At 39.0% G+C, this 25,068-nt stretch overlaps 1 protein-coding gene across 8 annotated transcripts in view; it reads right to left on the bottom strand.

The window, feature by feature from the left end:
- Window positions 1–25,068, bottom strand: part of dlg2 (discs, large homolog 2 (Drosophila)) — a 147,608-nt gene that overhangs the window by 84,104 nt on the left and 38,436 nt on the right. For 7 of the 8 annotated variants that reach the window (XM_063014498.1, XM_063014487.1, XM_063014488.1 and 4 more), the window contains 2 exons: window positions 15,612–15,716; window positions 14,248–14,406 (listed from right to left, as the gene is read on the bottom strand). In XM_063014498.1, the coding sequence (XP_062870568.1) occupies window positions 14,248–14,406; window positions 15,612–15,716 (264 nt within the window). The remainder of the gene's footprint in view (window positions 1–14,247; window positions 14,407–15,611; window positions 15,717–25,068) is intronic. The other variant, XM_063014489.1, reaches the window with a different exon arrangement.

The raw sequence follows: 25,068 nt of genomic DNA, 5'->3' as shown, positions 1-25,068 counted from the left end.
ATAAGGCTGGTACTAAAAGACAGTAATTTATTCACACACGTACAGTTCAGGATTAAAGGTGAAGTCCATGAATATTAAATACTGTTCTATGTTGGTGAACACAAGACGTGCAGACGGAGAGGATACAGGGCATATTAGAAACACAGGTGTAGATGTTGCTGAAACTGTGCATTGATTATTGATTGTAATATGTCCTGCTGTCTTCATGAGAGGAAGGACAATGAAGCATTATTTCGTCTAACATTAATTAAGGAGCTGCTATGAATGCTTTCCATCTCCTCACTCCACCTCTCACGCTGCTGCCCAAGGGCCACTCTCATTTGCATTCGACAGGCCTTTTAAATACCCACCACTTTAGATAGTCACTCATTAAATACAAGCACTTTAATACCTCCAAACATGAGTAACATTTTCTGAAATGTTACGATTATAATTACAAACACGTTTCATTACACGCTCATGCTCGTGTTCTCAAATAGTTCCAACATGGCAATCAAATTGATTGAAAAATCATCTCATCGTGTTATTTCTGATGTTAGCACAGTTTTTATCACCACACCAGTATCACTCCATTGATTACTAGTTGCTAAGTAACAATAATGCCCTCAGCCATGGCAATTCATTTGACAATTTATTTTATTCAATCATTCATTGTCTGTTTTACCACAGCTTCATCCTGGTCAAGATTGTGATGGGTCTGATTTATTGGGCTAAAGGTAGGAAACACCTAATTTGAGTGCTGGGCATACATGGGTCCAGAAGACATGGGTTTGGACAGGTATGGCCAGGTGAGCTTGATGTACATCCCATTCTAAAACCCTGAGAAAATTGGTGACTTTTATAGCTGCAAAAGGGGCAACACCATTATAATGCTTTCATTTAGGTTTTGTAATGAGCAAGCTCATAGTCTGGGGTCCACAAGCATTCAGCCATATATTAAATGGACCTCTGGCAAGCTATTATGGCCGACTTGACTGAAGCCAGATGGAATGATGCATCATTTATCTTTAACATTCTCTGTGTTTGGTTGAGATGGATGATTCTGAAGTGATTTGTGTTGTTCTAGCACATGGTATCAGGACTAAAGCGGAACAGTTGGCCAGGACAGGATCTGAGTACGAGCACAAACACCCACACATACTGAAGGATGCTGCTGCTGCTCTCCATGGTGCTGAAAAGTTTTCCACTCAGATCAGTCTGTGCTTGTCCTCCACTTGGGTCACCTGGCAGTCCTAAACATTACTGACCCCTTTCTGATTTCCTGTGTTATTTCCTGCATATTTGTCCTACATATCCGACTGAATGATTTAAAAAAAAAAAAGAAACAAAACATAATTTTATGGAAATGAATTTTGATACACAATTGTATTTTTAAGGAGCAACAATGCCCAATAATGATATCTCACCTGTGGTGCCAATGTAGCTACTTAAACACAGACATGCTTGATTTCTGCCAGCCCTGCAGTATATAAATCTTATTCATTATGCAAGCAGTTCTTCAAAAACACTATTCAGACGGTGAGACTCATTATCTCCAAATCGAGGGAGCTTCAAACTGTGCTAAATCTAGCCAGAATTAGGCAGTCAGCAAAAATTGTTCACCGACACTTATAAACTTATAACTTAACACTTATAACTCATAAAAGAGCCCATAAAACATTTAAAGAACTGATAATGATCTAGCTACATTTTAGAAGTGTACCTTCTTTTGCATTGGGTGTAGAAACATAATTAATTGTGGTGCAGTATATTAATTATGATTTACTCAGTTGCTGTTGTTTCTGCTGCACTTAAATCATTCTGCAAGTCTTTTCATGTGCCTGCCGGCTTCTTTTTTACTCTTTATCTTTAATCTAAAAGTCTTTTGGGAGATCCTGGTTCCACTACGTGCCTCTTGGGCAGCTCGCTGATCCAGAGCAGTTTCAAGGTGACACTCCCAAAACTGCCCTGACACCTGCTGAGTTCCCGGAAAATAGATAAAGGAACCGAACAGGAACTAGCCTAAAATCCCAGTTTCACAGAGAAAAGTAAGTTTGCCAGACAGAGGACCTGGTGAATCTGAGAATCTGAGGGAGAAACCGCGATATATAGAAGAACTTCCACCTAGAGCAAATTAACACTCATGAGGCACAGGTGAGTTATTTAAAAGTAACCGACACATCAATCATCTGCACCTCTGTGCCCCCTTTGCCAGCCTTAATGTGACTCACTGCTGAACTCAGACAGCAGATGAGCCATGTTATATGAATACAGAACAGAAGGAAAAACTGTAAGCTCAGCATGCTGTTATAAACACCTTCACCTAAACCTGAGAGAACACCAAGTAAATAAATGCTCACACCCTGACATGACAGATGCAAAGTGAACACACACACACACACAAACACACACACACATAAATAAGGTCAGGTCTTTTTATACCAAACTCTAATCAGTCTCCAAGAACCTTTTCCATACTTTTGCCCCGTTCACTAGAAATGTCTGTAGATACTGCAGCATTACAAATTTCCTTCACTGGAACTAAAGAGCTCAGAAAAAATCATTAAGAACGCCCCACAACATTCTCCCTGCTTCACCTAATTTTACAGTAGGCTCTGTGCATTTGGGTCGGTGCTGTTCTGGCAGACTGCCAAATGGTAAAGCAAGATCTGTGAAGTGTATTGCATTACACCCTGCACTGCATGGCATAATACAAAGTCTGACTGTAGGCAGAATTTTGGTTCTTTGGTATTCTATAACAATACTTAGCTTTTTAATTGTTGGGTCCACCTACCATGGAGATCAGTGGTGAGGTTTGGTTCAGGACTCGTGCTGTGACAGTAAATTATAAGTAGTGGGTTTTTATAATAATATAAGGCATTTCCATGTACAGTGGTATGTAAGCTGATTGCGCCCTTACTGAACCAAATACGGTATTCCAAGATCAAGCATCTCCACAATTAGAAAGCATAAAGAAAACAATAAAGAAGTAAAGTAAAAGTGCTGGTTTTATTGTATTTTTATTGATTTTTAACTGTTTTTCAATTATATTTAGCTGTTTTTTATATTATATTTGTGTTATTTTCTAAACACAAAAAATATATGCAGTTCCACATGACCATGGAATGCATTAACAGGTTTCCCAAACATCCTTATGGGAACAAACACCTTGAAACTCAAAGTCTTTTAAATTCAGTGCCACTCCCAGAACCAACGGATGTTGAGTTTTTAACACTGTATTTAGTAAGGCATTTTTCATATATTCAGTGTATTCATATATTCAAGTGTTTTTTCAATCTGTGTGATCTTGGCCTTAAATCACGAGAGCAGAACGTGCAGAACATGAGGAGAAAATCACAAGGCCAGTTTAGATAGATCTAGTTTTAGATAGTCACGTATGCTGTGACTTCTTTATGACATCCTCTCTTTCTTGGATGCCCTGGCCTTGGGAGGGGGATTAATGACCTGTGGGACCAAGAGGAGTATAAAAGGCCTATGTAAAATGGTTTATGTATTCTTCACTGTGGCGTGCCTTTGTTCTGTATGTGAGAATCCACAATTATGCTTCAATAAACTTCAATCCAGCTGAAGAGACTGAAGAGCTGAAGAGACTGTTTGTGTCTGAGTTTGCTTTCTGACCAAAAAGTTCCACTACAGTGTCCTTTTAAGTTGCCGTTTATGGGCACCAAAGAGGGCATGGAGGTGCAGGATGCTGAATGTTACTTTGTTTCTTTTATTTTGGCCACCCTGTTTATTTTCCTTTTACCATATTTGTTAGCAGTCAGGCTTCTAGTTGAATGTACCACAAAAAATCATTTAAAAACAGCTTATTTTTATTCTGAGCAGCCTCACTTTGTTTCTCCAAAGCCAAAACTTTTACTAATATCCAGGCTAAAGGTTTTAATAATGATATAATCTGATACAAAGCAAAAAAAAAAGAAAGTCTCTATTTACATTTAAGGTTGCAGAAGGTATTAAAGTCTGTATTCAGAAGGCATCGCTGTGCCCACTTGTGTTAGCTGTGACCTTCTCAGCATCTGCTGTGTGATCACAGGAAAAGTGAAAATGAGAGAGAGAGAGCAAGAGAGAGAGAGAGAGAGTTACATAGCACTAGCTAGGACTGTTTAACCTTAGTATGAAAAATAACCCATAGAAGTAAAAAAAATAGTAGTAGTAGTACTAGTAATAATACTAATAAATATTAATAATGAGCCTTGTTTGTGTAGTTTATTGTCTCAGATTGTACATTTAATGTATGGGACAGTATGGTACTATTAAATCTACAATACAGTGTGTACAGCAGAACACTTTACACCTATAGTTCTGGTCTGCATACCTGATTTATACAGGTTTTATGGACACCCTTCTTGACACAACCGTCCTTTTTTCTGGGCTTGAGAGCGCACTGACTAGTACAACTGCCAATAGCTTGGCCATTTGGCAATCCCTCCCCCACACTACAGGCATAGCCAATTACGTCTCTCTAGACACTCAATCGCCTTATAGCGCCTTTGATATTTAAAAATCTACTCAGCAGTAGTAGGCTATCACATTTTACTGCTGCGCCACCCAAGCGCAAGCCCAACACCAGGGCTTTTCAGGGAAATCTGGTTCCACTGTGGTTAACAAGATGCAATGTAAAGTCTCCACAAGGTGGCATTTATGTACAAATTTATTTTGTCAAGTTTATTTAAGTTCATTATTTTTCTCTGCAAAAAAATTTTTTTCTACACATTCATTCCTTCATGTCAGACCTGCAACACATTCCCAAAAAAGGCTTCTTTTTGCACAGTAAAGTTTTAAGTGGCATTTGTGCACGTAACTCCGTATTGTAGTGCATGACAAAGGTTTGCCAAAGTAATCTCTTGCCCATGTGGTTATATCAGCTGTTGATGAGTGGCAGTTCTTGATGCGGTACCGTCTGAGGGATGGAAGATGGATGCTGCTTTTGTACCAAACCATGATTATAATCACCTATTTGGAATCACATCATAATTTCGTTTTTTCACCTCATTACTAGCCCTAAATTTCCCCTGTCCCAACTGTTGCAGGCCTTAAATGCAGGAATGGATGTTTATTAACAAATGAAATGAAGTTGAGCAGATAAAATGAAATATCTCAGGTTTAATCTGTCTGTAATCAAATAAAAGTCAAAGTAAATATAAGGAACACTGCATTCTTATTATATTTGCATTTTCTATACTGTCCCAACTTTCTGATTTGGGGTTGTAATAAGACAGACTTCTGTAGCCGCGAGGTTTACTCCGGCATCAGATAATAAATATTCCTCTCCATTTTTCTTGGAAATATGTGAGGGATGCCACACCGCTGACGCATCTAAGGGCACCCGTTCCCAAAATCCCCGCCCTGAAGAAGCCTGTCGTGAATCGCCGCCACTCACCCATGTTCATCCAACCCCAAAGTGCGAGACCTGTTAACACTATTACTATGGCAACAACCATCAATCTGTGAAAGCAGCCTTTTGAAATGTTCCTCGCCTCATCCCACTTCAGTTCTCTTTTCACCCTGACATTGAATTTGTTAGAATAATAGCTTCAAGGCTGCAAATTTGTGAAGAATTGCAAAGCTTTCGTGTTTACAAAACAGTTTCACAAGCTTTTCTGCAGGGTACAGAATAAAGTATGAAAAATGTAATTAATTGTGTTATTTTAGAGAAGACTCTTCATCTTTTCTCAGTTGGGACTTTTTTGATTAACATCACTGTCCAGTCATACAAATGCTCTTAAGACTGAATGGGTACAAATTCCCACAGACATTCGTGTCTTATTACAAGCCTTCTCAGAAAAGTGACTGTTGTTATAGCATGATTATAAAATCAGTTAATTATGTGCCAAAACGTGTGTATATTTCTCAGCAGTGGCCCACAGATGTGCAACTGACCCATCCTGGTGTGACTATTATACCCCCATACCATATAAATTATTGTATAGAGAAAACATTAAGCACTAAAAGGCAGTGAGTGATTCAAAGTTAATGATAATGAGTGTTTTAATTACTGATATTAAGCATGCTATTTATATCTTTTCCTTTCAAGAGCTCTTCTATCATTTTCAATCCCAGCCCACTTTTCATTTCCCACACAATCAGCACATTGCTGGATCCACACTGAGTCCGACCAAGCTTCATTTCACCAGCGCAGAGCGATAACGAAACAACCACCGTTAACCTTAAACCCAACTCTAGCACCAAACATACACACCTACGAGCAGCCAGGAGCTATTAGAGAGCTCTCAAATCACCCTGAATCATCTGATAAACATCACTCACCCTGTCCTGCTGAGCTCTTCAGCCATTAAAACACACATTATTAACGTCAATTTGCAAAACTTCCCACTGATAAAGACCTGGTGCTAATACACTAATGCTGATACACTGTATTGCCAAATAGATGTAGTGAATTCACAAATCTACCAAGTTTTTACATGTACCATGTGAATTTGTTTCTACAAAAGGTCAGATTTTGTTAAGTGTTATCATTACTTTTGAAGCACAAGATCAGACGACTGGACTGTACATCAGACAGGTAGAAAATGGTTAATCAGTAGTATAGTCGTACCTTAAAACTTAACATCAATTGGTTCTGGGAGTGGCGTCGAGTTTAAAAGATGTCGAACTTTAAGGTATTTTTTCTCATAAGGATGTATGGGAAACCTGTTCATGCGTTTCATTGTCCTAATGAAAAATAATGGGTTTGTTCTGACACTTATACTCTAAAAATAACACAAATATAATATAAAAAAACACTGAAATACAATTGAAAAACTGTTTATTGTTTCCTTTACGCTTCTTAGGGTGCATTTAATGGCTGTGCCTTTGTTTTCTATTGAGTATTATCCAAAAAAAGTTATGTGAAATTAGATGTAAGTGCTTTGCTTGTTTTTTTTTATCCAGGTTGCTTGGCTACATGGAAAACGTGAGCAATAATATTATAAATACAGTGAAACCTTAATTTAATGGAACCCGATTTACTGGACCTCTATTTAACAAACCTCCATTTAAAGGATTTTGGATTTAACAAAATCTGGAAAATCAAATGTGTACCAAGACCAGTAGTAAATGGTCAGTAAATGTTTAGTAAATGTCCACTAGCCAGCACAAACCTCTGTTTACATGAGTGATAGACTCTGTTTTGTCGCAAGGCTTGCTTTGTTCTCGCCTTTTTCTCAGGGAGTTTTATGCTTAAATTTTGCAAGTTCTAGCGTTTAGTTCTGCACCAGCGCTGCTATAGCCACCAGCAGTGCTTCAGACTCAGAATAGTAGATACATATAGAGTCCCTGCTATATGATCATGGCAAAAAAAAAAAGTCCCCAGTAGTACAGTACACCATGTTTTAATATTTATTTACAGGTTTTACATTACATATATACATATTTATTTATGTTGTTCATTTTACTGTTCATGTGCATATTTGGCACTTTTGTGCACCCCCCAGAAAAAAACCTCACTCTTTCAGACAATCGCATTTTACAGACCAGTGCTCCCTTCTTTAAGTCCGTTAAATCGAGGTTCCACTGTATTTAGTTTTTTGCTCTTGGCTGGGTTTGTTTTTTCCTCTTAAGACAGTTTTTTCCACTGTACATACTAACACCTTTAAGAAATATTAAAATATTAATTTATTGAATTGTGATTTTCTTTAATAGCTGGGTACATTCTACGTTTGTGAATCCATTTATCGTTAGTGCAACCTTGGGTTCGTATTGGGCTAAAACTGGTTTTTAGAGTGAAGGTAAAATCTTCTTCACGGAGCAGCATTCATTTCTCTGAGAATATGAAATGCAGCATTCAAACCCTCTTTCCTTTTATCTCCCTCTGAGACACAAGAAGACGCTACGGCCGGTAAATCAAAAGAGAATTTGTTGATATAGAAGCAATCACGGTACATTAGAAGAACAGAAGACTCTTTCCTGCAGAGCGTGTTCCATTAAACATCACTTTCCACCAGACTGTGCTGAAATGGTATATTATGCATTATACTGGAGGATTCTGGGTTATATTCTTGCCTGATGCTTTGATGTCTCCAGTTTTCTGTTATTAGTTTTTCTTTCTTACTCTATCTTTACACAGAAGTTCAGAATTGTAATTAAAATAGCATAATACAATTGTTATAATGGTTATATACTACCTGCATAATGACTTACTACATCAGCCCACCCACACTAAGATCCAGATTCAAATCTCAGTGGTGCTATCACCCGGCTGGGCGTCTACACAGACATGATTAGCTATGTATCTTGGCCAAAACCCATCTCCATGGGTAGATCTCTCTACATAGACGCATTTTACGTCATCCTATGTGCGTTCCAGAGAAGAAGGCATGTCTAAATGCTTAAATACATTAAAATGCTGCTTACTGAGGTATCTTAATCTAAACTGACTGATTGACGAGGGAGCATCCGATGCTTCCTAAGCGGTGAAGGCAATCCCAGCATTCAGTGCAGCACAACTTTTCTCACAGAAAATTACAAATATGGCAGACGAATGTGGAGCAACGAACTGAGTTATTTTCATATGAAAATAAATTCTCATTGATTTTTCTAATTTGTATAAAGGTGTGCAAGTGTCGTTTAGTTGTCAATTTAACCGTTTTCGGTATACAGAGGAAGATGTTAGCTGGCATGCTAGCAGGTTGCTGCCTCAGCCCATTGGTTTGAATGGTCTAAGGCTAACTGTGTTAGATTAATAAGCTAAAACTGTGGTGACGTAATCGCTGTAATCACTGTCTAAGTAGTGCATCTAAATAATCTGCCTTGTAAGTTTGATGTCTTACTTAAATCCTCTCTACTTACACAGCTGCCCAGGTAGGCAGTAGGCAGCAAGGCAGCTCACTAGTATTTTAGACAGACCCCATGACTGGCTACGGTGCCTCACATGAAGTGTACCATGACATTCCAAGACCCAAAGTACCAACTGAATTTCTACAAGGTTACACATTTTGCCAAATCCCAACAGGCTTCCTGTTTACTGAATAAAGTCGAGACATCAGCAACAACAAAGTGCAAAAAAAATTTAACACTTTACATGCTCAACACAACAACACATATTCTGGATGCAGCATGCCACACTAAAACTGATTAAATCGCCACTGCAGCAAACTTTCAATCTAAACTCTATCTACTGCATCTTCAACACGTAGCTGAACTAGTTTCCACACACTTGTCTTGAGATTTCAATCATTTCTGAAACTGTTTTTCCTTCTCTTGGACTAAATGATTAAAAAAGATAATTTTGTGTTCACAAAAGCTTGAAAGTTTGTGTTTTATTTCTAAAAAAAAGTACAAGTATAAAAAAATCAATACAAGAACTTTGTTATTTTGGTAATTTGGCAATGTGCAAAGTTCTAGAATGTCATTACACTTTATGACATGGCTGTTTTCTTTTTTGTTAGTAAATATAATCATCTAGTTATATAGCTAATGATTTCTCTGTGCTCATATGAACAGGACAGGTTGGACAGCACCCATTCAAAAGTACTTGTACTTGTACTTGTAAATTTGGAAATAAAACTCCCAATAAAACCCCCTTAGAACAGTTTATCCAGAGAGAACATTTGACAGGATGATCAGACTTAATTCAACAACCACCAAAACAAACGTCTGCCATTAAAAAACCATCCTCAGTCACCATCACACTGCCACAAATGGGCCAGCAAAGCACGCACCTAATGCTTTTTAATTAAAGACGTTTGCTAATTGTGCCAAAAGTCCCGAATGACTTCTTCCACTTAAGATACAGACAACAAATGTTCAATGTGTAAGTAAATGATAATTCTTAAACAGTTCTTATAATTGAAGACATAGAACAGGTAAAAATTGAATGTCATGGTGCATTTAAAGCATTTTGAACAAAGACGAAATATGTAAAAAAAAAAAAAAAAAACATGCAAATAATCAAAAATAAAAATGAATGCTCTGTGAAACGTCACACGACAGATACAAGCAACAAAACTCAACAGACATTAAAAGTTAAATGGTAAACTTGCCAGGTAGTTTGCAGCGGTCACACCCGGGCATGATAGATCAAACCGGGTAACCTGAGCAGGCTGTAGGTAAGAAAATCGAAAAAGACAGTGAGTGTACTGACCGAGGTTATAAGAAACAGGACAGGGGGTGACAACGCAGTTACACTGATTAACCACGGCTGAGAGAAAGAGAGAGAGAAAGTTTTGAGGTTCAGACACAAAGTTGACAGTGAATCGGTCTGTACAGACCTGTTTAGACTTAAAAAGCATGTAAATACCATAAAAATCTCGAAGTATCCCAAAGTATCACGGCTGTCATAAACATCATGTGACGTACAACAATACAAAGAATTTGGTGGAATTTGATTTTAAAATAAGATAGAGCTGTGTTTTCATTCTGCTTAACAACCTCAATGCAAAATGATTCAGTACTGATTCATTCACAAATGATTCCTTATTTTTGAATCATTCATTGTTTTTGACAGCACTTTCAATTCACAATTATTTAAATTTGCATAGATGTATTTCTTCTGTTTGGGATAAGTTTACCATGAGGTGGAGGAGTAATAAAATATAATATAAATGTTTATACCATTGTTGCCTGCACATAGACGAGGGATAATGTGATCAGGGTGTGTCTCTTCGTACACAAAGCTGATCCACATATGAACTCGTCTCGTGCAGGGAAAAAGATGCAGTCGGCTACTGCACACTTGTCAGAGGGGGCGTGTGTTAGTCACAGCTCTCCTCAGTCAGAAGTGGAGGTCAACATCAGTAGAGAGGAAGCGTAATGCAATCGGGTAATTAGATATGGCTTGATTGGGAGGAAAATTGGGGGGAATAGTAGAAGTAAAAGCTCACCAACAAATAACAGAACAGAGATGCAATTACTAAAAAACCACAAACCACAAAACAAAAATAACAAATACAAATACAATCTCAAAACATTGTGCCTGTCGTAAGCTATATGTGTAAACCGGTGCATTAAACCTGGAGCCCTAAGCAACAGAGAAAAGTACTAAGGTCCACTGATCTGTCCACTTTCACCAACAATTTCTCCATCTGCATAGATTCCATTTTAACAGAAGCCAAATAAAGATGTTCACCCACAAAGTCGAATGGCCAGCTGTTAATAACAGTCAGGAATGTAAACCTATGATCATCTGGTGGAAATCTGTGAATGAAGGTGGTGTCATTCTAGAAGCAGGATAGAAGTGTTTTGCAATGACATGAATCCTTACAGTAAAATACAAAAAGCAAGTAAACCTGCATTTCTAACAGGTGTATACAGTCAACAACAGAAGATAATTTAATTTCAGCATGACTATGCCTTTGTGCATTGTCTATTAAGAAATTGATTGACCAGTTTGGGGTGAAGGAACTCCACTCCTTGTGTCCTGACCTCAACCTCAACCTCAATAAAAACCTTTGGGATGAATAGGTACATTGATTGTGAGCCCTCTCATCCAAAATTTGTCTAAATGGACATCAATTCCCAAAGGCACAGTAAAAATCCTAAAATGTCTATGGCCTTTCCAAAAAAGTAAAGGCTGTTATGCACTCAAAAGGGGGGCCACTTTACATTCAAGCATGTGATTATTAAATGGATGTTAAATTATCATACTTTATAGTTCAGATCATTATTACTTTAGGTACTGAAGTGTGGCTAAGCGTGACGTTACGCTCCCAAGAGCTCCTCTGCTTCACAGTGATGCATTGAAGTTAAATTTATGCACAGAGGTACAAATTAAGCTCTGCGCTCGCCCTATAAAAGGCAGTTTGAAACCTGTTATCCGGTTCGGATGTGCCAGCACGGTGAGGGGGAGACACCCGTGTGCTCATTTCACTGCTCGGCAGGGGGTTCAGGAACCCCACCGAGCTGCTATACTTTTCCCGTACTAAATGTGTAACAGTAGGTTTCATCTCACGCAGAGCAAACCTGGAAATTTAGCAATTCAAAACCCACCCTGCTGGAATCTGGCATCCAGAACAAGTGAAAGATTTGTTGAGCCTTTACAGATAGAGAGTTTATTCAGACAGGACGTGATCAGAGAAAGAAAAACAACAGCAGAGGAAAAGATAAAACAAATTCATACGCAAAATTAGATATGAATCGATTGTGAGCCCAACTTTAGTAACAAATCTATTAGCTGAATGACATTTTTCATTAATGAGGTGGTAAAGACGCTTCTGATTAAGTCCATTAGCAAAGTATATAAATATAAATGCTTCATCATTCCATAATTTTGCTAGATTTTGTTTCAACTCATCATTCTGGGTTTGGTTCACATTTATAGTGAACTCATGGTAAGATCTTAAACCATAAATAAGAGTCCATTCTTCAGTTCCAGCCCTAAGAGTTTATAGAATGGGGTTGATTTCTTAGTTACATTTATGTTTGTGGCATTTAGCAGACGCTTTTATCCACAGCAACTTACAATAACCATTATTTGAACAACTGAGGGTTAAAGGCCTTGCTCAGAGGCCCAACAACTTGTCGGTGGTGGGGCTTGAACCAGCAAGCTTCTGATTACTAGTCTAGTACCTGATCCACTGCTACCACTTTATTATTCTATTTTATGTACCCTGGTGTGGGTGTGATTTGACAACAGAAGTCGAAACAAGAACTTCATGATATCCTCCTATTCATAACAGATTTTCTAATATATGAAACTGACCTGTAATTTAACAGGACTAGAATGATTTTCATAGCTGTAATTATTCGTGAGGTGGCACAGTGGTGCAGTGGATAGCACTTGGATAGTTTGATTCCCCGGCCGGGCTGCCAGGGTCCTTTCTGTGGGGAGGTTACATGAAGCCAGGCCAGTTGGAGTTACTAGAAATTGCCCTAAGTGTGTTTGTGTGCCCCGTAATAGACAGGCGACCTGTTCAGAGTGTTTTCTACCTTTTACCTAATAAATCAGACCCACTGCAACCCTGATCAGGATAAAGCAGTGGTAAAACAGACAGTGGAATAAATGACTGAATGAATAATTATTTGTCTAATACATAAGTGGCACAGTGGTGAAGTAGGTAGCACTGTTGCGGCACAGCAAGAAGTGCCTGGGTTTGATTCCCCGGCCGGGCGACCAGGGTCCTTTCTGTGTGGAGGTCACATACAGTCAGGCCAGTTGGAGCTACTAGAAACTGCCCAAGTGGACAAATAATTTTACCACTTGATCTTTGAGGCTTTCAGTTTTATACAACTATTATTATTATTTAGTGACACTATATTTTACCTCTTTTTACTGCCACTGTTGTCAGAACTGATGGTAAAATAAATACTGCACACTATAAAGATGCTGATTTCTTGTTCCAGCAAGACTTATCACCTGCCCAATGTACCAAAACTACGACCAAATGCTTTCCCGACCACAATATTACTGTGCCTGATTGGCCAGCCAACTCTCCGGATCTTGTCAGGAGGAAAATGAGAAACACCCGAGCCTGCAATACAGATGAGCTAAGGGCCACTTTCCAAGCAACCTGGACTTTAATAACATCTCAGCAGTGACACAAGCTGATTGTTTTCATGCCACACCATACTGATGGGGTAATTTATGGTAAAGGAGTCCCAGCCAGGTACTGAGTATATAAATGAACTTACTTGTCAGAGGACATTTCTGTATTGGACATCATTTTCTAATCATTTGAGACACTGGATTTCTGATTTCCATGAGTTTAAAGCAATACTGATAAAAATAAAACAAAAAAGGCTTTAAATATGTGACTTTACGTGTAATTAATACAAAATTTGTCACAGTTTACCTATTGAAATACATTATAAATGGTCTCTTTTGTACATTACTGTAGTATTTTACTGTTTTATGCTTAAATATGTGACATAAGAAAACAAACAGCATCACGTGACTTAATAAGGCCTGTATAAACCTAAAATAAACTGAAACCAGTGCATGTAATATAACAGCCATCACAAATGTTATTTTGCCTTAATATTCCCAGCCTGTGAACTTACTGCCATCTAGTGTTGGCACAGCACAACACATTTACAAAGGCTGGTCTGCACAAAGGCTCATTCAAAAGTTTATTCAACGATTTTCTTTAAACACTTCATACAAGGCCATAGTCATGAACTGAGTTTGGTGGGGGGACCAAATCTACTGAGAGAGGGGGTCCTGACATTTTAACTACTCATACATAGCATGACTCCAAGGCATGCTGGGTAGAATAGCATGGCAGCAGTCCACTTTCTATCTGTATTTTAAGATTTCTACATCACATAATGAGTGGGAGAACTCATGACATGGCCTGTAGTAAACTGACTGACCTTTAGCGGTGAAATGTGTGAGTGGGAGACGTAGCCGTGCACGTTCTCGATCTCTGACAGGTTCCTCTCAGAGATATGAACCAGCTCTGGTGCTCGCACCTCGCCGGTCAGCCGCGGGTAACTGTGCTCGGGTGGTGAGTCGTCATCCTGATAATGATACTGCGTGGGAAAAGAAAACGGGTAAAGGGAAAAGGACCAACTAATCAGAATCAAGTGAAGAAGTAAGACTTTGAAAAAACCCTTGACATGTAGCACTGCAGCCTGGATATGAATAAAAAGCTTAAACAGTTAAGCACATCAGACATAACTGGTGTTCCTGGTACATGGCTATGAATGGAAACCAGTGATGAACACAGTCAGCTCCAGAATGATTGGCTCTCTGGGTATACAACAAGTAAAATCCTCCACAGGACAGTTTTAAATGATTTTATCACAAGTATTAGGAGTACTGGGACACCTGACCATGATCTTACTGGATTTACCATTCCAAAACCAGTGCATTAGGATTTATACTAGCCTGTTCCCTCTTTCCTTTGTAGATTTAATATCATCCAGTTCTCTAGGAAGCCTTTCTACAAGACTTTGAGTGTGTATGAGGGAATGTGTGCCCATTCAGTTAATAGGAACACTGAACATTTAATGTAGTAATTCATCCCTAAAGTGTTTAGTTGGCATAAGACCAGGGATCTGTTGACTCTGAACTTGTCAAACCACGTCTTATAGACCAGGGTTTTTAAAGAAAAATGGGTCGCAGAGAAAAGTATTAATTAAATAAATGAATTTTAACAGGCATATAAACTTGTATGTGAACGCCCCCTTGTGGAGGCTTTATGTTACCATGGAGGTTTTATTTATCATGGATACATTTTAAAAAACCCTGTTATAGACCTTGCTTTGTTTTCAAGAGCATAATTTGCTGACAGAGAAAAAACTGTTGCCTTAAAAAGCAATGCTGCACAAAGCACTAAATGCTCAGGTGTCCTCCAGTGTGGACGGGGCGTTAAAAATATATATTTTATATTAAAGGTTTTGGGTTCTTGCAATATGGGCAATAATTCTGGAGCTGCTTGCATCCCAAACAAGATATTAAAGTGACAGTAATTATATCAATAAGCAAAGCATTAAGCATCACACTCTGACTGTGAGTAAGCCATTGCAGAACATACATGTAAACTCAGCACGTATGCATGACGAACATGATGGATAAATACATGTTACGGTTCCAGATGTGCAAAGCCAAACCATAAAGAAGCATTAAGAGAAAAAAAAGTGGACAGAACAGATGAAGGCATAACAGCACCAAGCGCACTGAATGATGAACAGTTGCTATTTTAGGTTAACAAGGTTCCAGCTCGTCGTCTCACCCAGGGCGAGTTCATCAGGGCGGGGTTGGGGTTGGGGTTTGGGTTCAGACAGGCCGGAGAGTGGGTCTGCTGCTGTTGGGAGCTTTGAACCGCCGGCGGCCTGTTCTGTAAATACACACACAGGAGTCCAACCATGAACGTCCAGTATTCCTCACGATCAATAAATCAAGCAGCTCTTCAGCAGTTAGACACACAACCATGAGGGAAGAAGCCTTGAATTGTGACCAGCAGAAATATGAGTTTGTATTTGTATTTTGCATGCATAAACATCACATTTTATTGACATTTACAGTTTTATTCTTTATATACAATTATGAAAGGATATAAAAAATTAAGGGTTAAGGGCCTTGGCTTGAAACAACAGATTTCAGATTACTAGGCCAGTACCTTAGACAGACAGACATACAGACAGACAAACAGACAAACACAGATAGATAGATAGATAGATAGATAGATAGATAGATAGATAGATAGATAGATAGATAGATAGATAGATAGATAGATAGATAGATAGACAGACAGACAGATAGACAGATAGATAGATAGATAGATAGATAGATAGATAGATAGATAGATAGATAGATAGATAGATAGATAGATAGATAGATAGATAGATAGATAGATTATTGACGTTATTGGGTATTACAACGTCTGTAGACACAGCCAAGCTCATTACCAGCACTGGTCAGAAACGACTTTGGAAAAATCTCACGTTAGCGATCACAGCCGGCCTGGTGAGACTAAAGCAGCACAGCTAGCTGTACACTAGCAGTAAGATAAAGTGTGTGGGTGTTATTCCCTGGAAACTGAAGCTACATGTCAGTGGTCATCGCACTGCCTGCAGCCTACTTGCTTATTATTAGGCACCAGTTTTACTGCCATTAGGCCAAATATTAACGAGAGGAAGAGAGAAAAACAGCCAGGAAGAGAGTGGAGGCCAAATCTGAACCCTGTGTTTAGACGAGCAGTGTTTTATTAACACTTGCCTGGAAGAAAAGCGGCTCAATGGGCTTTTTTTAGTAATGATCAACCAAAAACACTGCTTTAAAAATAATGCACTGTACCAAACGTTTTAACATCTTTTAAGGGTTTAACATCTTTTAATCTGCACAAGCATGTCTAGATGTGTACATTTATGCAGCAGTTTGGGAGAGGGCATCTATAAGTGCCTTTAACATTTTTGCATATTATAATTTAGCCATGACCAATAACTTCCTACACTTAACTGATTTATTTTTATACACTACACTTATACACCGATCAACCATAACATTAAAACCACCTCCTTGTTTCTACACTCACTGTCCATTTTATCAGCTCCACTTACCATGTAAGAGCACTTTGTAGTTCTACAATTACTGACTGAAGTCCATCTGTTTCTCTGCATGTTTTGTTAGCCCCTTTTCATGCTGTTCATCAATGGTGAGGACCCTCACAGAGTAGGTATTATTCGGGTAGTGGGTCATTCTCAGCACTGCAGTGACACTGACATGGTGGTGGTGTGTTAGTGTGTGTTGTGCTGGTATGAGTGGATCAGACACAGCAGTGCTGATGGAGTTTTTAAACACCTCACTGTCACTGCTGGACTGAGAATAGTCCACCAACCAAAAATATCCAGCCAACAGCGCCCCGTGGGTATGATGAAGGTCTAGAAGATGACCAACTCAAACAGCAGCAATAGATGAGCGACCGTCTCTGACTTTAAATCTACAAGGTGAACCAACCAGGTAGGAGTGTCTAATAGAGTGGACAGTGAGTGGACACGGTATTTAAAAACTCCAGCAGCACTGCTGTGTCTGATCCACTCATACCAGCACAACACACACTAACACACCACCACCATGTCAGTGTCGCTGCAGTGCTGAGAGTGATCCACCACATAAATAATACCTGCTCTGTGGTGGTCCTGTGGGGGTCCTGACCATTGAAGAACAGGGTGAAAGCAGGTTAAAAAGGTATGTAGAGAAGTAGATGGACTACAGTCAGTAATTGTAGAACTACAAAGTGATTCTATATGGTAAGTGCAGCTGATAAAATGGACAGAAACAAGGAGGTGGTTATAATGTTATGGCTGATCAGTGTATATACAAGCTGTATAGTGTGAGTCATAAAAGGAACCTCTGAACATTTGCCCATTAATTTGGCAAATGTTTATTAATTTTGAAAATTCTTTTACTGATCATGATAAATAATTCAGACTGACGATTGGCTAAGTCCAGTTTCCCGATAAATTTGACGTGTTGAACAATGGGTCTGAGGTTATCCCTCTTGGCTGAGCACCAGTTAATGAGCAAAATACTTTTTGTTACTCAGAATATAAATAATTGTGGTTCTTAAACCAACAGGGTAACTGGAATATTAAATTCTTCAATAAGAAAATGTGTTTAAAAATAGGTGCTTAATTAAAAGTACAAGATTCCCTCTTAACCCTTAGATTGCTAATTACTCTTGAAACTAATTCTGATAGTGCTGGGATACTAAAAATGCAACATCAGGACCGGGCAGTGTGCCACAGTGCAGCATGGATATTATATTCCCATAGACAAGTGAGCAGACCACATTAGCACAGCACGACTCTGTCTCTATTAAACACCACCGCACATTAATCTACTCATGGACACATGTAATTAAAGATTATAATACCCAGCGAGAGCGGCCTGTTCAGAGCTCAGAAAGAAGAAGAATAAGAACCTTCTAGGCTTCTATTCTTCAATAGAACAGAAAGGTAAAGTGAAGAGTTATTATTATATTATAATGCACATACTGTATATAGAGCAGAGCTGAATGGGGTAAAGAGAACGCAATTACAAGTGAAGCTAAAGAGTTTCTAGGTTGGATTAATAAGAAGAAGCATGAGGCTCGGTGAGATCTGTACAGTTCATGAGCACTAATATCTTCTCCCTTATTACTGACCCATGATAGCTTCAAAGAGAAGCCAGCAAGGATCTAGACCAGGGGTGGGCAAACTTTTCGGCTCAAGGGCCACACTGGGTTTTAAAAATTGACAGACGGGCCGGGTGGGTGCGGGGGTTTGGAACTAATATAAGTTCACGTTTAAACCTTTATTTTCGTGATTAAAGGATGAATTTTTGAATATAAATGAAACACCAGACTCATCCTTTTATGTGCACATTTACACATGCGTGAATGTGATTTTTTTTAATGCATTTTTTAAAATTATTTTTTATCTTTGTTTCCACTTGGTGTATCGCCGTCTAAACAAAACCAATTCAGCCTTTAAAGCAGCACTTTCAACATAAGTTAATGGTTTATGTGTAACATTTTAAACCAGTCAAGTGGTTTGATCATGCTGGGGTGATAGTAGGGTTGCCAACCGTCCCATAAAATACGGAATCCTTCCTTATTTGGAAACTAAAGGCTGCGTTCCGTATTGAACTGATACGGGACGCACTTTATTCCGTATTTTTTATCAATGGTAGAGAAATGCAGCAGATGAGACAGAGACGGGGCGATCTGTATGAAACAGAAGGAAACTGCTGCTACCGTGGGAATTAGAAAGCGTTTGGTTATTATTCTTAGTGTTCACGTTTAGTCTCAGTAACGCCATGTGTGCGCAGGGATATCAGCATAACAGCCTGTTCATTACACCGCTGTTTGAGTAGCGCAGTGGGCAGAGCGCGTGGCTCATGTTTTTCCGCCCTAGGTTCGAATTATGTAAAAATGTTGTTGCACTATGGTTACATGATTACATGATGTTCTTTATGGATGTTGGTTTGCCTAAAACATGGTTCTGGTTTATTATTATAAAGAATAAAAATAATAAATGGTAAACAGCAGAATCCATGTTCCTATGACGGTGTGAGACACGTTATATATTTCATAACATAACCGCCTGGTGTGCGCCATCTAGTGGAATCAATTAAAACGCAAGTTTAGTGCAGGAAAAAGATTTAAATTAATGCGGTTTTAGGACAGTTTTGTAAATACTCAGCGGGCCGGATTAAACAGCCTAACGGGCCGCATGTGGCCCGCGGGCCGTAGTTTGCCCACCACTGATCTAGACTCAAGGCCAGGATTATAAAGAAACTCCTTTTGCTGGTTTATGAGGCGCGGAGACTGCCAATTAAAGGAACCGGTACTGTCAGTTAAGTGCACCTTCATTTGCCCCTTCCAGATCACATGATACAGTGATCCACACCTGCTCCCGAGCTCTAAGGCATTATTAGTAGCACTAAGACTATTTTTAGTAGTACGTAAGTAGTAAGTCTCTGTTTAAAATGGACTGGAATGTCCTTTTTTGTATTGTAAAGTCTAATGCCATTCAAAGTTTAGTACTATTTAAAAACTCTGTTTGGGTCCTGGGTAACATTTGTGTCTAGTCCTAAATATTAATCCCCACATGTTCTTGCATGTTCTTTCTCCTCCCGTCCTCCCTTTCCTCTTCCATATCTCTAAGAGAAGATGGAAACGAGACATGGCATGGCTCTGGGCTTGATGGAGGATTGTAAGGAATCTCCATGCTATTGTGTGCACTGACCCCTTTCCTGCGGCCGAGTATATGCTCTACTCATCATCGTGCTTTATGCGTGACTTCACTCAGCTTAAAGCCGAATAAACAGTTGGAGAAACACAGTACAGTGTCCACGTTCATGGTCTACGTCCTAAACATGGTAACAATGAATCTCTGAATACAACAGGGAGCAAATTGTGAAACTGTGAAATTCAAAATTTAAAGTTTGTGTTTATAAAAGGTGCATTATGCAATATTAGGCGGTCCTAGCAATCATACAACAATTAAGTTAGTGTAACAGACTTTTCTGGGGTGTAGTGTTCTGACAATGTATGATGTGTGTGTTTATGTATTAAGTGCATTTTGTCCCTTTGAGGATTCCATACTCAATGGAAAAGTGAGCTTCTCTACACACGTCATCATCTCTGTAGTCTGAGCTAAGCCTTCAAAGAACAAGCCAGTAAAGTGTTATGCTCCCGATAGTTTGTCTATGTACAATTTATTTCTTACTTTATAAACTCTGCAAACTCTAAAGATGCTTGGTTACACTAGCAATCTGTTAGATGTCCAAATGTCCAAGATGTCGAAGTCTAAAGCAGATAAAAACACGACACGGGTAACTGAGTTTGGAAAACTCCCAACCAATTCTATGGACACAGAGGGGGGTGAGTGAATACACGGATGAGAATAGCGCTGTCCCACTATTCAAGTAAACCAAATATACTGAGACTGAGCTTTAAACACTGTGTTTGTATTGTCACACTCCAGTGGTGCCAAGATTTGACCAATTAAAGGTCTGCTATGTATTTTGTTTGAACCATACTTGTCCCGCCTACTCTGGTACACTTGGTCCCTGACCAAGAAGAGTAACCAAACTTGTTGTGCTTGTGCTTGGGTACAGTATGGGCTTCTGACAAAGTTACACAGTAACAGCATAGCAACACAGAAATAAAACATCCTCGGCTTACTATACTATCAACAAATGAATCAAATCATCACTGAAACGTCAGCACAGCTTAACATCAGCCTACATCCACCAGTTCGGAACAACATGCAGCTCTTTATCACACAGATCAAGCCCGGTGTAGTCATGATGTCTGAGGCATAGCAAAACTCTAAAATGATCATAAACGTACCTTACACCCGAACATCAGCGAGAGCGTTTTATCATAGCAGGCTACTTTGCAGTGGCAGAGCATGGGTGAGAAGAATTCACACTGTTTTACGATAGGCGACATTCCACAAGCGGTGGGCAATGAAGAGCTCTGAGTACCTAAAGCTCCGGGACCAGTGATGTAGATAAAAGACAACACACTGTCGGACAGAGACGCTTCACTCCTGACTGAGCAAGATTCTATCTTATACAACCGTACACACACAGACACACAGAGAGCTGGGATGTACCCATTACCCACTGCTCAGCAAACCCTCTCCCTCTCTTCTACCAGTTCTCAATCATTCTCTCTCTCTCTTCATATTCTATTCTTAGGTACTATTTTATCAGCATGTATATATTATATATGTATTATATTCTGAGTTATGGACATGAAATCAGCAATCCTGCTCTTACTAAATCTTAAGTCCTACAAATAGTATGTTGTAACAAAGTGTGATATTCGTTTTGTTCTATATTTATAGACACTCATCCTATTTATGTAGACTATATTATGTCTAACTATCATGACTATTACTGGCACCTTTTCTATACCCATTAAAACAGGGCTAGTTTGACTACAACCATTACAAAGAACATAAAACAATAACATTTGATCAGAGAGAATTTAACCAGAAAGACATTTTTCACACCTTTTATTACCCGTCTTTACTGTGGGAGCCATTTATTCTAGAGCTGACTGTTAAGAGGATCTACTTGCATGAACTGAGCCCATGCTGGCCAGTAGAGGGGGGAATTTACAAGCTTAAACAAAACAGCAGCAAGTCGTAGCACTCACAAAGCTATCCAAACATATTGACCCATATGCAAATAAACTATTTGGACACTTGAACTTGAAACAAGGAATTAATGGAGTATGGAGAATATAGAGTCCACTTTGCAGCAATTATGACATTTATTTATTTATTTTATTTGAAATATGCTTTCTACAAGGTTTTGTCATCTGTCTGTTAAAATTGTGTCTATTTTGTGAAAAAGCATTTGTTGTATGACAAGGCCTGACTCACGATCAACGTTCCAGTTCATCCCGAAGCTGTTGAGTGATTCTGAGGCTAGAGCTTTGTGCAGGCCTTTAAAGTTCCTGCATACCAAACTTTAAACACATCAAACCATCAGGTCTTTCAAGAACCTGGCTTTATGAACAGACGCCATACTGGAACAGGAAGGGGCCTTCCCCAAAGTGAAGCATATTATTTATTTGTAGCAAAAGCGTGTCTAAAACAGCTGAACTTGTACCAGCTGAAGTCGTATTCAGAGTATATCCTAACCATTAGGAGTTTGGGTGATGTTGATAATTGATGTTATTGGCACCAGATGAAAGGTTGCCAGCATTATTAATCTGTAAACACAAAAAATAACTGTGCTTAACGAGGCAAATAAGATAAAATGCCAGAAAGGCTTGACATTTTCAAAATCTAAGTAAAGAATGTCTTTATTTGTCCTATGTACATAGATGTGTATAGTACAACAAAATTATTTTTCCATGTATCCCAGCTTGTTTTAAAGCTGTGGTTTGGATGGCGCCCCTGGAGCCAAGAGGGTTAAGAGCCAATTAATAGCCCAAAACTCTACCAACTAGGCCAGCTCTGTCCCTAATAATCTAATCACTGATTGAATAACTAACTGAAAAAAATGTATCACTATTAACCTGACATCCCATAATAATAACACATTATACATGAAATACATGATCCTGGTATTAATGCCATGCAAAACCTCACCACCAGTCACTGTCTGTGAAAGGTTTGATACATCCTACCAGTGTTCACAGTGTTTTCAGTGACTACTTCCAAAAACATGCAGAAGATGGATTGTCTAAAGTACATAGACCCTGTATGTATGAGTAAGTGAGAAGATAGGTATGTGTGGTTGCCCTTTGGACGGTCTGTCACCCTGTTCAAGATGTATTTGTGTTTGCGGCCAGTGTTTATGTTGGGCTGAACTCACAGCAACCCTGATCAGGACGATGAAACAAAGTTGCCTGAGATCGACCAAAACACATTCTGAGTAGTTACGTATGTGATTTACTAGATTCAGTGTTAAACAAAGATAAAAAATGAAGTTTAATTACCCTTAAAGCATAATGCAGGTGAAAGCTGTACCTCTAAGCCATGCTAATCTGTGGCGCTTTTCTCCGCAGGTCAGTCAGACAGGATAATAATAATGCAGCCGCTGCAGAGATTTCTAATGCGGAATGATTTCTTGGGCTGAATTATTGATTTGCTCAGCAGGAAAGCCGGAAACAGACCCAGCAGAAGAAAACAATGCTGCTTATACATCAGCTTGCAATCCTGTAGATGTTTCTGTCTAAACTGTAATGATGTGCTGTGTTTTTTTTCGTCCCGCTTCATTCGAATGAGCCGTAACCGCAGGTATAACCAAGATGCCTTTCAGCACCACCGAAAGCTAAGAGAAGCTCCAACTGGAGCACATCAGCTAATCTGAGCCATTACAGTATGAAAAAATAAACCAGGCTGAAATAGCAAGTTAATGCAGTGACTCAGTTCCCTGCGATAAACAGTACATTATATTACGTTTTTGGCATTTAGCAGATGCTTTTATTTTTATTTACTTACAGCATACAGCAATCACCATGCAATTAAGGGTTAAGGGCCTTGCTCAAGGTGGCAACTCGGCAGTGGTAGGGTTTGTACCAGCAACCTTTCCTAAAAAACAAGCTGGATGTGTTGCATAAGCTAAAATTACCATAATTCTAATTCAATCCAAGATGTAAACTGAGCTACCAGCCTGATCAGATGCTTAACAGACACAACTGGTCAAATCTGAGCAAGGGAAGGCTGGATGGCTGGGGCCACCAGAGTGCACAGAAGTATTGGGTGTGTCCATATTAGGCTAACAATAATACAGAATATTCAAGAATCTAAGGGTGTGACCCTGTTCAACTTTAAACCAATTACAACACAAACCTACTGGGATACAATATTAGGAAAAAAATTCCAACACGGAGTAAGACCAGAATAAGACAAAATATGATTTAAACGGATTCAAATCTGTTGACCGGGAAGGCCATTAAAGTACAACCAAGTCATTGTAAACCTAAAAATTTACATTTTTACATTTTCGGCATTTAGCAGACGTCTTTATCCAAAGCGACTTTCAGTAGTCTGACAGTATATTGTATAAACAATTGAGGGCTAAGGGCCTTGCTCTAAGGCCCACCAGTGGCAATCTGGCAGTGGTGAGGCTTGAACCAGTGACCTTTTGATTACTAGTCCAGTACCTTAACCGCTAGACTACAACTGCGTCGATGCTTTGTGACGGTGCATTTTCATGCTGGAAGTAGCCATACGATGGGAACCAGTGGCCATAAATTCATGGTCATGGTCAGCAACAACACTTTCATAAGGTGTGCATTTGATCAGTGCTCAGGTGGTATTAGATGTCCCACTGTGTGAAAAAAAAAAACATTTCCTCACTATTACACTATCATGCTGAGAAAGCACCAAGTTAGGTCCATGAATTTATTGTTTACACTAAAATCTGCCCCAACAATCTGCATGTTGCAGCAACAGACATTATTCATTATACAAGGTAAAGTTTTCCGGTCTTCAGCTGTTTGGTTTCTGTGTGTTTGCTTGAGGGCCCAACAGTGGCAGTTTAGGATGATTGGAGCCTCCAATTATTAATCCCATACCTTAACCACCAGTTAATGCATCATCACATCTTCAGACAGATATTAAACAAACACAGACATGTTTTATGAGGTTGAGAATCACCACTAAGCTTAAACAATAGTCTAATGAACCGGCCACATGAATTATTGATTTTTTTTCTAAGGGAAGACCTCAGGC

This window comes from Trichomycterus rosablanca, chromosome 18, assembly GCF_030014385.1.
Source record: "Trichomycterus rosablanca isolate fTriRos1 chromosome 18, fTriRos1.hap1, whole genome shotgun sequence".
NCBI classification, from domain to species: domain Eukaryota; kingdom Metazoa; phylum Chordata; class Actinopteri; order Siluriformes; family Trichomycteridae; genus Trichomycterus; species Trichomycterus rosablanca.
The sequence above is the reverse complement of the archived record's forward strand: the minus strand, read 5'-3'. Positions and strand labels throughout refer to the sequence as shown.